Here is a 12,475-nt window from a genome sequence, read left to right as displayed (position 1 = left end):
GTCAGGACTGTCTTATGAAGAAAGACTGGATAGACTTGGTTTATACTCTCTAGAATTTAGGAGTTTGAGAGGGGATCTTATAGAAACTTACAAAATTCTTAAGGGGTTGGACAGGCTAGATGCAGGAAGATTGCTCCCGATGTTGGGGAAGTCCAGGACAAGGGGTCACAGCTTAAGGATAAGGGGGAAATCCTTTAAAACCGAGATGAGAAGAACTTTTTTCACACAGAGAGTGGTGAATCTCCGGAACTCCCTGCCACAGAGGGTAGTCGAGGCCAGTTCATTGGCTATATTTAAGAGGGAGTTAGATGTGGCCCTTGTGGCTAAGGGGATCGGAGGGTATGGAGAGAAGGCAGGTACGGGATACTGAGTTGGATGATCAGCCATGATCATATTGAATGGCGGTGCAGGCTCGAAGGGCCGAATGGCCTACTCCTGCACCTAATTTCTATGTTTCTAAGGCTGGAAGAGAAGTGGGGTGGGACAAAGCCTGGCAGATACAGGTGAGGGGAGAGGGTTGTTAAACAGACGGTTGGACAAATTGCATATTGTGAAGCCAGAGGAAGGGGAGGGATAGGTGCGGGGATGGAGAGAGATAGGGGGTAAAGGACAGGGGAGAGATGGGGAGGAAACTTGTTCACAACAATCTCTTCTCGTTCATCTAAGCAAATGAAAACGTCCTTGTGCAGGAAGGTACTGCAGTTGCCGGTTTACTGGGGTAACGCAGCGGGACAGGCAGTATCCCTGGAGAGGAGGAACGGGTGACGTTTCGGGTCGGAGCTCTTCCTCAGACATTCTTTATTGGTTTTCATAAAGACCGTTTTTATAATGACCCCGGGGCACCAGCGGCCGCTGAGAGGGAGGACCCCGGCTCACCTGGAACCGGCTCACCTGTGCTTCCTCTGCCTGTCCGCACGGAGAGTACAGGAGGGGAGAGGTAGAGATAGAGGGGGCAGGACCGGGGTGTGTCTGAGCCCAATCACCGCGGCGGGGAGGGTGGTGGAGGTGCTCTGATCGACACAATCCCCGTTTTCCGGGTGGAGGGGAGCGGCGCGGCTCTGCTTACCTGTGCCCGACCCCAGCTCACCTGGACCCGGCTCACCTGCGCCCGACTCACCTGGACCCGGCTCACCTGTGCCCGACCCCGGCTCACCTGCGCCCGACTCACCTGGACCCGGCTCACTTGTGCCCGACCCCGGCTCACCTAGACCCGGCTCACCTGTCCTCCCTCCCTCCCTCGCTGTCGGGGCGAAGCTCCCGCGGCCGCTGCTCTCGGCGCAATGAGCGGCGCCGCGCTCCTCTACCTGCTGGCCGGTAAGTGTGGGATCTGGACCGGGCACACCTTGCACACTCGCCCTGCTCACACCCACTCCCCCCGTTCAGCCCACACAAGGGTCTGGGCTCACACCGAGCTGCCGGGACATTGCAACCTGTAGCACCTTTACCTGGTCGCCCGGACATTAACTTTCAAATGGTGAAAGTCTCCAAAACTCCGAGAGTTGTGCGCGGTGTAAGCACAGCCGAGACTGGGAGAGTTGGTAACTTGTACAGTTGGGCCTAGTTCATCTATCATTATGAATCTCATCTTTAAAATACCTGGAATCATTGAGTCATAGATTGTGGAAACTGGTCCAACTGGCCATCACCGAGCAACATGTCCCAGTTACACCACCGCCTGCGTTTGTCCCGTATCCCCCAAACCCTGTCCTATCCATGTCCAAATGTTTCTTAAACGTCGCGACAGTGTCTGCCTCAACTGCCTCCTCCGGCAGCTCCAACATTATATCCACCGCCCTTTGTGTAAAGTAATTACCGCTCAGGTCTCCATTAAATCTCCCCCCCCGACTCAAAAGGTTCACCTGGTTGGATCTTGTTCTGAACTTGGGTCGTGTTGGCAACTGTGCGGGAACTTGTGCGGCCACATTTGGGGCTTGGAAACTGGGTTGGGTTTCCGCGAGGAGACGGAGGGAACTGCAGATGTTGGTTTAGGGGGGAAAAAGACACAAAGTGCACAAAAAAGACACAGACTGGAGGAATGTTGGAGACCAGTGTGAAGAATGGTCCCGACCAAAAACATCACATATCCATGTTCTCCACAGATGCTGCCTGTCCCGCTGGGTTACTCCAGCACTTTGTGTCTTATTCAGGATCTCCATGAACTGGGATTATTTTAGATGGCGTATCTCGGTCGGCATGGACGGTTGGGCCGAAGGGCCGGTTCCCCTATTTCTTCTCTCGAGAGATGCTGCCTGTCCCGCTGGGTTACTCCAGCGTTTTGTGTGTGACTGTCTGACCGTCCGGTTTCGGGGTTGGAGTTGGCCTGCGTTTAACGGCGGGTTGTGTGGTGGTGGGGTTTAGTAATGTCAGTGTTTAACCCCCAACACCCGGCTGCCCGCTCCCTGTCACGTCTCCGGCAGCTCAGTCTAAACCCAACCGCACCGGGCCTGCCTGCCCGCACCGCCCGCTTTGTTTATCGATATTCCCATTACATGTACATTTCAAATCACTCCAGGTAGACAAAATGCTGGAGTAACTCAGCGGGACAGGCAGCATCTCTGGAGAGAAGGAATGGGTGACATTTCGGGTAGAGCCATTTCCCCTCATCCTTACATTCAGCTCTCACCCCCAACGGCCACATCTCCCTTCACCCACCCTCCTCTCATCCCCTCTCCCTCCCACCCATATCCCTCCTTCCAGCTCCACTCCTCCTCCTCTCTCCTTATTTGACATTCTTTTGGTTCCTTAGTCACTTACCCCGCCCACCAGCCGACCACCCCCTCGCCTGTATCCACCTGTCACTTGCCAGGCTTTGTCCTGCCCCCTTCCCTCCCCCCACCTTTCTTACCCCCCTTACTCCATCAGTCTGAAGAAGGGGCCCGAAACTAAACGTCACTGGTCCATTCCCTCCATAGATACGACCTGACCTGCTGAGTTCCTCCAGCACTTTGTGTTTTGCTTTAGAAGAACTTTCTTCTTAAAATGTTAAAAGACTCTTCATTTCTTGTGAGTGGGTCGTTGATTAATGGTCTGTAGCAAGAAAGCACATCACCGCCTCTACTTGCTCAAGAGACTGAGGAAGTTTGGCGTGTCTCCAGTGGCTCTTACAAACTTCTACAGATGCAACACAGAAAGCACAGTCGAGTTGCATCACAGCTTGGTTTGGAAACAGCTCTGCCCAAGACCGCAAGAAATTGCAGAGAGTTTTAGATGTAGCCCAGTCCATCACACAGACCCAACTCCCCACCACTGACTATCTAATCCTCATGCTGTCTCGCAAAAGCTGCCAACATCATCAAAGACTTGTCCCGCCAGAGTCATTCCTTCGTCTCCTCGCTCCTGTCCGGCAGAAGGTACAGAAGCTTGAAAGCGTGCACCACCAGACTCAGAAACAGCTTCTTCCCCTCTGTTATCAGGCTTCTGAACTGTCCTTCCATGAGCTAGAATACTGTCTGATTCACCTCTACCCCATTGCGGACATTGGACTTTGTCTCTGGAACTGGTTTGCTGCCATGCTGATAACTATATTCTGCATTCTGTATCTTCCCCATAGCTCTATCAATTGTACTGGAGTTTGGCTTGACTGTATTTATGTGTAGTATTATCATAGCAAGCAGCATTTTTTTTCATGCTACCTCAGTACAGTTGACAATAATAAACCTAAACCTAACTCAGGCCAAAGCTGACTTGGAACAAGCTGCCAGAGGAGGTAGTTCAGGCTGGGACTATCCCATCTTTCAACAGTAGCACTGCTGTGGGTAATTGCCACTTCCTTCTCCTTGTCGCAGAGCTGTTTCATGCAGAGGTGAGGTGTGCCATGCCAGAAACTGGGCGTGCCTGAAACCTGTGCCACAATTGTGCAATAAACAGGCCGTTGGAAGATACAAACAATCCTTCTTCCCAACCTGTGATCAAAACACAACTTTGTTCATCATCATTTTGTCTACATTATTAATGTGAAATGAAACTTGCAAATCGAATGTGTTAATCACAAAATGACACAGGGCAGCAAAGAGTTATTTCCAGCATTGTTCTGACACAGGTATACGCTGGGGTACACAAGAGTAACTGCGTGGCCCCATTCTCTCGCTCTTTGTCCCTTGCCCGGCACGTTATTCATCCACAGATGCATATCCAATCCTGTTTGAAATCGCCAATTCCATTTTCGACATCAGGGATCATAAAAGCTCTTTGACTAAAAACAATTTCCCCCCCTAACTCCATCTCAATCAGCAACAGTCCTCTCCTCCTCCATCAAACCACACCACAAAACTTTCTTTACCTGAGAGAAGCATATGAAATGATGAGAGACAGAGATAGAGTAGACAGACATCAACTTTTTCTCAAGGATGAGTTGCACCCTGGCCATTCCTTCTTCCCCACTCTCCCATTGGGCAAAAGGTATAGATGTGTGAAAATGCACACCTCCAGATTCAGGGACAGTTGAACCATCCTACCACAACCATAGAGCAGTCCTGAACTGCTATCTACCTCATTGGTGACCCTCAGACTATCTTTGATTGGACTTTACTGACTTTATCTTGCACTAACGTTTTTTAAATCTATGAGAGGTGTATAAAATCATGAGAGGAATAGATTGGGTAGATGCACACCGTCTCTTGCCCAGAGTAGGTGAATTGAGGACCAGAGGACATAGGTTTAAGGTGAAGGGGAAAAGATTTAATAGGATTCAGAGGGGTAACTTGTTTACACAAAGGGTGGGTGGGCGGAACAAGCTGCCAGAGGAGGTAGTTCAGGCTGGGACTATCCCATCTTTTAAGAAACAGTTAGACTGGTACATGGATAGGACAGGTTTGGAGGGATATGGGCCAAACGCAGGCAGGTGGGACTAGTTTAGCTGGGACATGTTGGCCGGTGTGGGTACGTTGGACCATGCTGTATCTCTTTATGACTCTATGACTCCCTTATCATTTATCCATACATTGGGAACGGCTCGATAGTAATTGTGTATTTCTGCTGACTGGATAGCACACAACAAAAATGTTTCATTGTCCCTCGGTACACGTGACAATAAACTAAACTAACTAGGGTGGAAAACTCAAATATAAGGGGAAATAGCTTTAAGATTAGAGGGACAACGTTTGAAAGATGTGCAGGGCATGTTTTTTTACACAGATGGTAGTGGAGGCCTGGAACGCACTGATGGGGGTGGTGGTACCTTTGGCCTAAATCAGTCATTTTGTGAATGGAAACTTTTAAATCAATGCATTAAGCTGTCTGTGTTGTTTGGCCCTCCGTTGTCACCCAGAATATCGGTGTGCTGAGCTAATCATTTGGGGAAAACGTACATTTTGGTGGCTTATGTCAAATAATGAACAGGGTATGGGAAGGTGATTGAGAAACTCGTAAACTGGTGCCGAGACAACAACCTTTCTCTCAATGTCAGCAACACGAAGGAGAAGATGCGACTATTCTCCGAGTCGCGTCCTCGCCCTACCACCTGGATTGGAGCGGCCTTTCCTGCCGGGGACACGGACCAGAGCTTCAGCAGCGGCAGCGCAGCGCTCGATACATAGCGGAGCGGGCGATTGCTCACCTGGATCACCGTCGAAGCTCCGGAGTGTTGGGCCTGCTGCTTCTACATCGGAGCTGCGGTTTGGAGAGTTCCCAGCGTGGGCGGCGCTGACTTCAACACCGCGGAGTCCTAAGGGCCTTTGCCGAGGGCCGCCTGCGTTGAATCTCTGCCCATTGTGGCCTGTGGACTTCGGGAGCCGCGGACTCCAGTAGGAGGTGGCCAATTTGGATGTCCAAGCCGCTGAGGATGCCCTCCAGTCCCAACGTCGGACTTCCATCGCCCCGTCGAGCGGGCCTGAACATCGGGCTGCCCGTAGCGGCGACAGCGGGGGGTTCGGGAGCCCCCCGACCACGGGAGGACAAGAGAGGAGGATGACTGAATTTTGGAGCCTTCCCTCACAGTGGGAAACTTTGATCCCACTGTGTGGGGATGTTTGTGTTAAAGACTATTATTATTCGTATGGCTGTATGGCGACCACACATTTCACTGTACCAGTTGGTACATGTGACAAATATATGTATCTTGTATCTTGATAGTGATCAACTTCAGGAAGCGAAGCGGTACTCACACCTCGGAATACATTGATGGCACCATAGTAGAGATGGATGAAAATATCACGTTTCTAGGAGTAAATATCACCAGCCATTTGTCCTGCATCAGCCATATCGAAGCAATGGCCGAGAGAGCCTCGACTTCCTTACTAGGCTGAGGAAGTTCGGCAAGTCCCCAACAACTCTCACCAACTTCTACAAATGCGGTGTAGGTGGTATTTTATCAGGATGCTTCACAGCATAATTTGGGAACAGCTCCATTGAAGACCTGTAGGGGGTTGTGGACGCTGCCCAGACCATCACACAAACCAACCGCCCTTCCACTGACTCCATCTTCACCTCACGCTGCCTCGGCAAGGCCACCAGCATAATCAAGGATCAGTCTCACCCCAGTCACCCCCTCTTTTCCCCTCTACCTTCAGGCAAGAGGTACTGACGTGTGAATACGCATACCTCCAGATTTAGGGACAGTTTCTTCACAGCTGTTAGCAGGCAACATGGTGGCCGATTAGGAAAAGGGGAGATGCAGCGAGACCTGGGTGTCATGGTACACCAGTCATTGAAAGTAGGCATGCAGGTGCAGCAGGCAGTGAAGAAAGCGAATGGTATGTTAGCTTTCATAGCAAAAGGATTTGAGTATAGGAGCAGGGAGGTTCTACTGCAGTTGTACAGGGTCTTGGTGAGACCACACCTGGAGTATTGCGTACAGTTTTGGTCTCCAAATCTGAGGAAGGACATTATAGCCATAGAGGGAGTGCAGAGAAGGTTCACCAGACTGATTCCTGGGATGTCAGGACTTTCATATGAAGAAAGACTGGATAGACTTGGCTTATACTCGCTAGAATTTAGGAGATTGAGAGGGGATCTTATAGAAACGTACAAAATTCTTATGGGGTTGGACAGGCTAGATGCAGGAAGATTGTTCCCGATGTTGGGGAAGTCCAGGACAAGGGGTCACAGCTTAAGGATAAGGGGGAAATCCTTTAGGACCAAGATGAGAAGAAACTTTTTCACACAGAGAGTGGTGAATCTCTGGAACTCTCTGCCACAGAGGGTAGTTGAGGCCAGTTCATTGGCTATATTTAAGAGGGAGTTAGATGTGGCCCTTGTGGCTAAAGGGATCAGGGGGTATGGAGAGAAGGCAGGTACGGGATACTGAGTTGGATGATCAGCCATGATCATATTGAATGGCGTTACAGGCTCGAAGGGCCGAATGGCCTACTCCTGCACCTATTTTCTATGTATCTATGTAACATAACTATCCTATCACCAACTAGAGAGCGGTCCTAACCAACCATCTACCTCAATGGAGACCTTAAAATGATCTTTAATCTGATTTTGCTGGACTTTATCTTGCACTGAACATTATTCCCTTTATCCTGTATCTGTACACTGTGGACGGCTTGATTGTAATCATGAATCAATTTGCTGATTGGATAGCACGCAACAAAAAAAGCTTTTCACTGTACCTCGGTACACGTGACAATAATAAACAAAACTAAATTTAATATCATAAAAACAAAGCAATAAAAGTTGATATCTAATAAGGGGCCACCAAATGCTGACCTGGGCTTGAGTTACAGGGAGAGGTTTGATAGGCTGGGACTATTTTGTTTGAAGCGTAAGAGGCTGGTGCGGTGGACAAGATCATGAGGGGTACAGATAAAATGAATTCTCACCGGCTTTTTCCCAGCGCATAGGATTCTTAATCCAGAGGGCACAGGGTTTAGGTATGAGGGGAAAGATTTAATAGGAACCTGAGGGGCAACTTTTTCACTCAGAGGATGGTGGGTGTAGGGAATAAGATGCCAGAGGAGGTAGTTGAGGCAGGGACTATAACAACATTTAAAAGACACTTGGACAGATATGTGGATAGGATAGGCTTGGAGGGATATGGGTCAAATGTAGACAAATGGGACTGGCTTGGATGGGGACCTCGGTCGGCATGGATGAGTTGGGCTGAAGGGTCTGTTTCTGTGCTGTTCGACTCTATGAAGGTGTCTCCAACCTTAAGCTACACACAACCCAAGATAACTTGCTCAGCTATCTGTAACCTACATTAGAAATTCAAAGTGCTGGAGTAACTCAGTGCATCAGGCAGCATCTTTGGAGAACATGGATAGTTGGCATTTCAGGTCGGGACCCTTCTTCAGACTGAACTTCGAACAGCAGCCCTGAAGAATGGTCCTGACCTGAAATGTCACCTATCCATGTTCTTCAGTGATGCTGCCTGACCCACTGAGTTACTCCAGCACTTTGTGTCTTTTTTTGTAAATCAACAACTGCATTTCCTTGTGCTCTTGTTTACATTAGAGATTATTAAAGTACAATCTTATTTACGAGTATGTTCAAAACTTTAAATTAACCAAACCTTATCACCATTCTGTACTGAGGATTTTTTTCAATCCTTACATACAGGGAGAGGATGTTCAAATCATTTATGTCAGCAAAGAGTCTGTTTGCTGACAAAACATCTTCAGATATCAAAATAAACTTTTGCAGTCAACTAACTGTCACAGTCTAGAAAAACACAAAGTGCTGGAGGAACTCAGCGGGTCAGGCAGCACTTGTGGGAGGGATGGGCAGACAATGTTTTGTGCTGGAACACTTCTTGAGACCATCGGTCTGAAATCAGTTGTAGGGAAAGGTTGGATAGGCCGGGACCTTTTATTTTTGAACGTAGGAGACTGTGGGCTGAGCTTGTGGAGGTTCACAAGAACATGAGCAGGACGGATAAAGTGAATGCTCACAAGCTTTTTCCCAGGGTAGAGGATTCCATAACTAGAGGGCATAGACTTAAGTCGAGGGGACAGTGAAAATCTTGCAGCAGCATTTAGGCATATGTGATGCAGTGGGTGGAAATGCTGCCACATACCATCAGAGACCCAGGTTGGATCCTGACCTCATGCTGTCTACGTGGAGTTTGCACACTCTCTCCGTGACCACGTGGGTTTCCTCTGGGTGCTCTGGTTTCCTCCCACATCCCAAAGACGTGCTTGTTTGTAGGTTAATTGGCCCTCTGTAAATTGCCCCTAGTGTGGAGGAAGTGGATAGGAAAGTGCGATCACATAGAACTAGTGTGAACGGGTGATCGATGGTTGGCCAAAGGGCCTGTTTCCATGCTGTATCTTTCAATCAATCCAAATAAGTGGTACAGTGGTATTCTGTAGGGAGGTTGGATTAAAGTTGCCTGTGTCTGATGTAGGAAAGTTGCTGTTCCTGAACCTGGAGGTGTGGGACTTCAGACTTTTGTACGTCCTGCCCGACGGTAGCAATGAGAAGAGGGTACGGCCCGGATGGTGGGGATCCTTCATGTAGGGTTGCCAACTTTCTCACTCCCAACTAAGGGACAAAAGGTCAAAATATGGGACAAATTCCCTGACGGCAATTCATTGACTGACTCGCCGTGGCTGGGTGTATCAGTTGGCCCGGGTGCTGGACTGCACACAAAGCCCAGCCCAGTTGAGGAGTTTTGGCCCAGGCCACGCAAAGTCCGGCGCCCCGTCCAACTCATGAACCGATGATGAAGGAGGCCATGAGAAGGAGAGGTGGTGGTGGTGTCGGCGGTAAGCGAAGGTCCAAAGGCCGGACTACTGAACGACGGGGCCACGGGCAAGGAGCTGCTGCTGCACTCCATGGGCTGCACTACATCGGGATGGGTGAGGCGGGGCCAGATGAGGAGCTCCGACCCGACATTCCCCTCGAGCCGAGTAGTAGTCAAATACGGGACAAGGGCGGTCCCGTATGGGACAAACCAATATATGTGATGTCCCGGCTAATACGGGACAGTTGGCAACACTACCTTCATGATAGATGACGCCTTCTTGAGGCAGCGCCTGTTGTGGCTGCATTTGATGGTGTGGGCTGTGCCTATTTTTTAAGTTAAAAGACTTCACACAATGTCTTTATAGATTATTCAGCTCTCAATCTCTTCCCAGTTACCACCATTCTGTTTCACACTGCCGGAGAAGGCATCCCGGTCCACTTGCGCTTGTCAGGGTCATAGTTCTCAGAGAGAGCTGACTATACCAAATGTATTTGTGTGTCAGGCAAGCTGGTGGGACGAGAATTCTAATCAGGATTGTGGTGTCGGAGCTGTATGTAGATCACAGATGATTTGAGAGAATGGTAAATGATGTTTTTGAGATTCAGTTGGGCCTATAATTTGGCTAACATTTTTTATTCTCTTTTTTAAAATCTAAAGCACTTACATCCTTGAATGCAATGATGGTCAACGTGAAGGTCCCGCACATGGAAATAGCTCGAGGAGATGCTTTACATTTACAATGTACCTATCAAACCACCGCACCAATTAAAAACCATCTTAACATTGAATGGATTCTAGTCGAAGAAGAAGAACCAACGGTAAGCATTTGTCTCTGCGGTAGTACTTCTTGAAATGACATGCTTACAAGTACTATTAATGGTGATGTCCATACACTCGAGATGGCCAGTCAATTCACAAGTTCCGTCACGCAGTGAGTAGGTATGTTACAATACTTACCTTCAGCGGCGTTGCAATTCTGCCACTGGCCGTGTGCGCGATTTTGCCGCATTTGAAGGGGGGGGGGGGGGGGGCGGGGTTAAAACGCGTTTTTTTTCCGACCTGGTTCAGATTATATTTTGTTGGAGTGCAAAATTTTGCTGAAGAATCGTTCTGACGGCCGTTCTGTGTGTTTTTTTTAAAAAAACGCCCGACAAGTTAATCGCTGGAGTGATTTTAAAATCAGCTTCTGAAGCCGTCAACGGGGCCGGATTTTATGTAGGGGACAGGTAAAAGAAAGTAGTTTCTTTTTATGTATAAAAGTGTTTCTTAAGATGCATTTAATTCACATTTTAAGTTGCGAAACGGTGATTTTTTCCCCCGAAGAACCGGCAGTGTATTTGCTGCCGATATGGGGGAATTAAAACACTGCAGCCTCAACGTTCCAAATGGTCGCGTTCCAGAAAACCCCACTCGCAAGCTGATTTAAATGGCCATTAATTTACAGGTATTAAACATTAAATTCCTTCCATTTGGCCTATAAACCCAAGACAATGAGATTTAAAATTATGTTATATTCTGAATTCTTGTGTGAATGTTATTTGGACACTTCGGCTATTTAAAAATGTTAATCTATTCTTAAGAAATGGATAGATGTTTAGATCTAGTAATTGAATTGAATAGTCTACAGCACCTTGCTTGTGCCTTATTTCTTAAATATCTTTGGCGGGACAGTGGAGTTTACACGTTCTCCCTGTGACCGTGTGGGTTTCCGCCGGATGCTCCGGTTTCCTACCACATCCCAAAGACGTGCGGGTTTGTAGGTTAATTGGTGCTCTGTAAATTGCCCCCAGTGTGTAGAGAGTGGATGGGGAAAGGGAGATAATATAGAACTGGTGTGAACAGGTGACCGATTGATGGTCAGCATGGACTCAGTGGGCTGATGGTCCTGTTTCCATGCTGTGTCTCAAAACTAAACACATATCCATTGCTTTTAGTCATAAAGGATTTTCAAGTTGAATTTATTTTTGTATGGGTGCAGTCTGTTTATGCTGGAAAGGTTCAGTGTTTTGTAACTAGCAGAGTGGATAAGGGAGAACCAGTGGATGTGTTATATCTGGACTTTCAGAAGGCTTTCGACAAGGTCCCACATAAGAGATTAGTATACAAACTTAAAGCACACGGTATTGGGGGTTCAGTATTGATGTGGATAGAGAACTGGCTGGCAGACAGGAAGCAAAGAGTAGGAGTAAACGGGTCCTTTTCAGAATGGCAGGCAGTGACTAGTGGGGTACCGCAAGGCTCAGTGCAGGGACCCCAGCTATTTACTTTTTTTATTAATGATCTGGATGAGGGAATTGAATGCAACAACTCCAAGGTTGCGGATGACATGAAGCTGGGGGGTAGTGTTAGCTGTGAGGAGGATGCTAGGAGGCTGCAAGGTGACTTGGATAGGTTGGGTGAGTGGGCAAATGCATGGCAGGTGCAATATAATGTGGATAAATGTGAGGTTATCCACTTTGGTGGCAAAAACAGGAAAGTAGACTTTTATCTGAATGGTGGCCAATTAGGAAAAGCGGAGATGCAACGAGACCTGGGTGTCATGGTACACCAGTCATTGAAAGTAGGCATGCAGGTGCAGCAGGCAGTGAAGAAAGCAAATGGTATGTTGGCATTCATAGCAAAAGGATTTGAGTATAAGAGCAGGGAGGTTCTACTGCAGTTGTACAGGGTCTTGGTGAGACCACACCTGAAGTATTGTGTACAGTTTTGGTCTCCTAATCTGAGGGAAGTCATTCTTGCCATAGAGGGAGTACAGAGAAGGTTCACCAGACTGATTCCTGGGATGGCAGGACTTTCATATGAAGAAAGACCGGATAGACTCGGCTTGTACAATACAATACAATT

General features: G+C 48.2%; 1 protein-coding gene across 1 annotated transcript in view; it reads left to right on the top strand.

Annotated features, from left to right (window-relative positions):
* The first annotated feature begins 1,215 nt into the window (after positions 1-1,215).
* The window catches only part of LOC116980254 (cell surface A33 antigen-like), a 62,876-nt gene continuing 51,616 nt past the window's right edge, over positions 1,216-12,475 (top strand). Inside the window, exons 1-2 of the mRNA XM_033032306.1 lie at positions 1,216-1,314; positions 10,289-10,449. Coding sequence (XP_032888197.1) covers positions 1,281-1,314; positions 10,289-10,449 — 195 coding nt within the window. The 5' untranslated portion in view covers positions 1,216-1,280. The remainder of the gene's footprint in view (positions 1,315-10,288; positions 10,450-12,475) is intronic.

This window comes from Amblyraja radiata, chromosome 14 (genome assembly GCF_010909765.2).
Source record: "Amblyraja radiata isolate CabotCenter1 chromosome 14, sAmbRad1.1.pri, whole genome shotgun sequence".
Lineage (NCBI taxonomy): Eukaryota > Metazoa > Chordata > Chondrichthyes > Rajiformes > Rajidae > Amblyraja > Amblyraja radiata.
The sequence above is the reverse complement of the archived record's forward strand: the minus strand, read 5'-3'. Positions and strand labels throughout refer to the sequence as shown.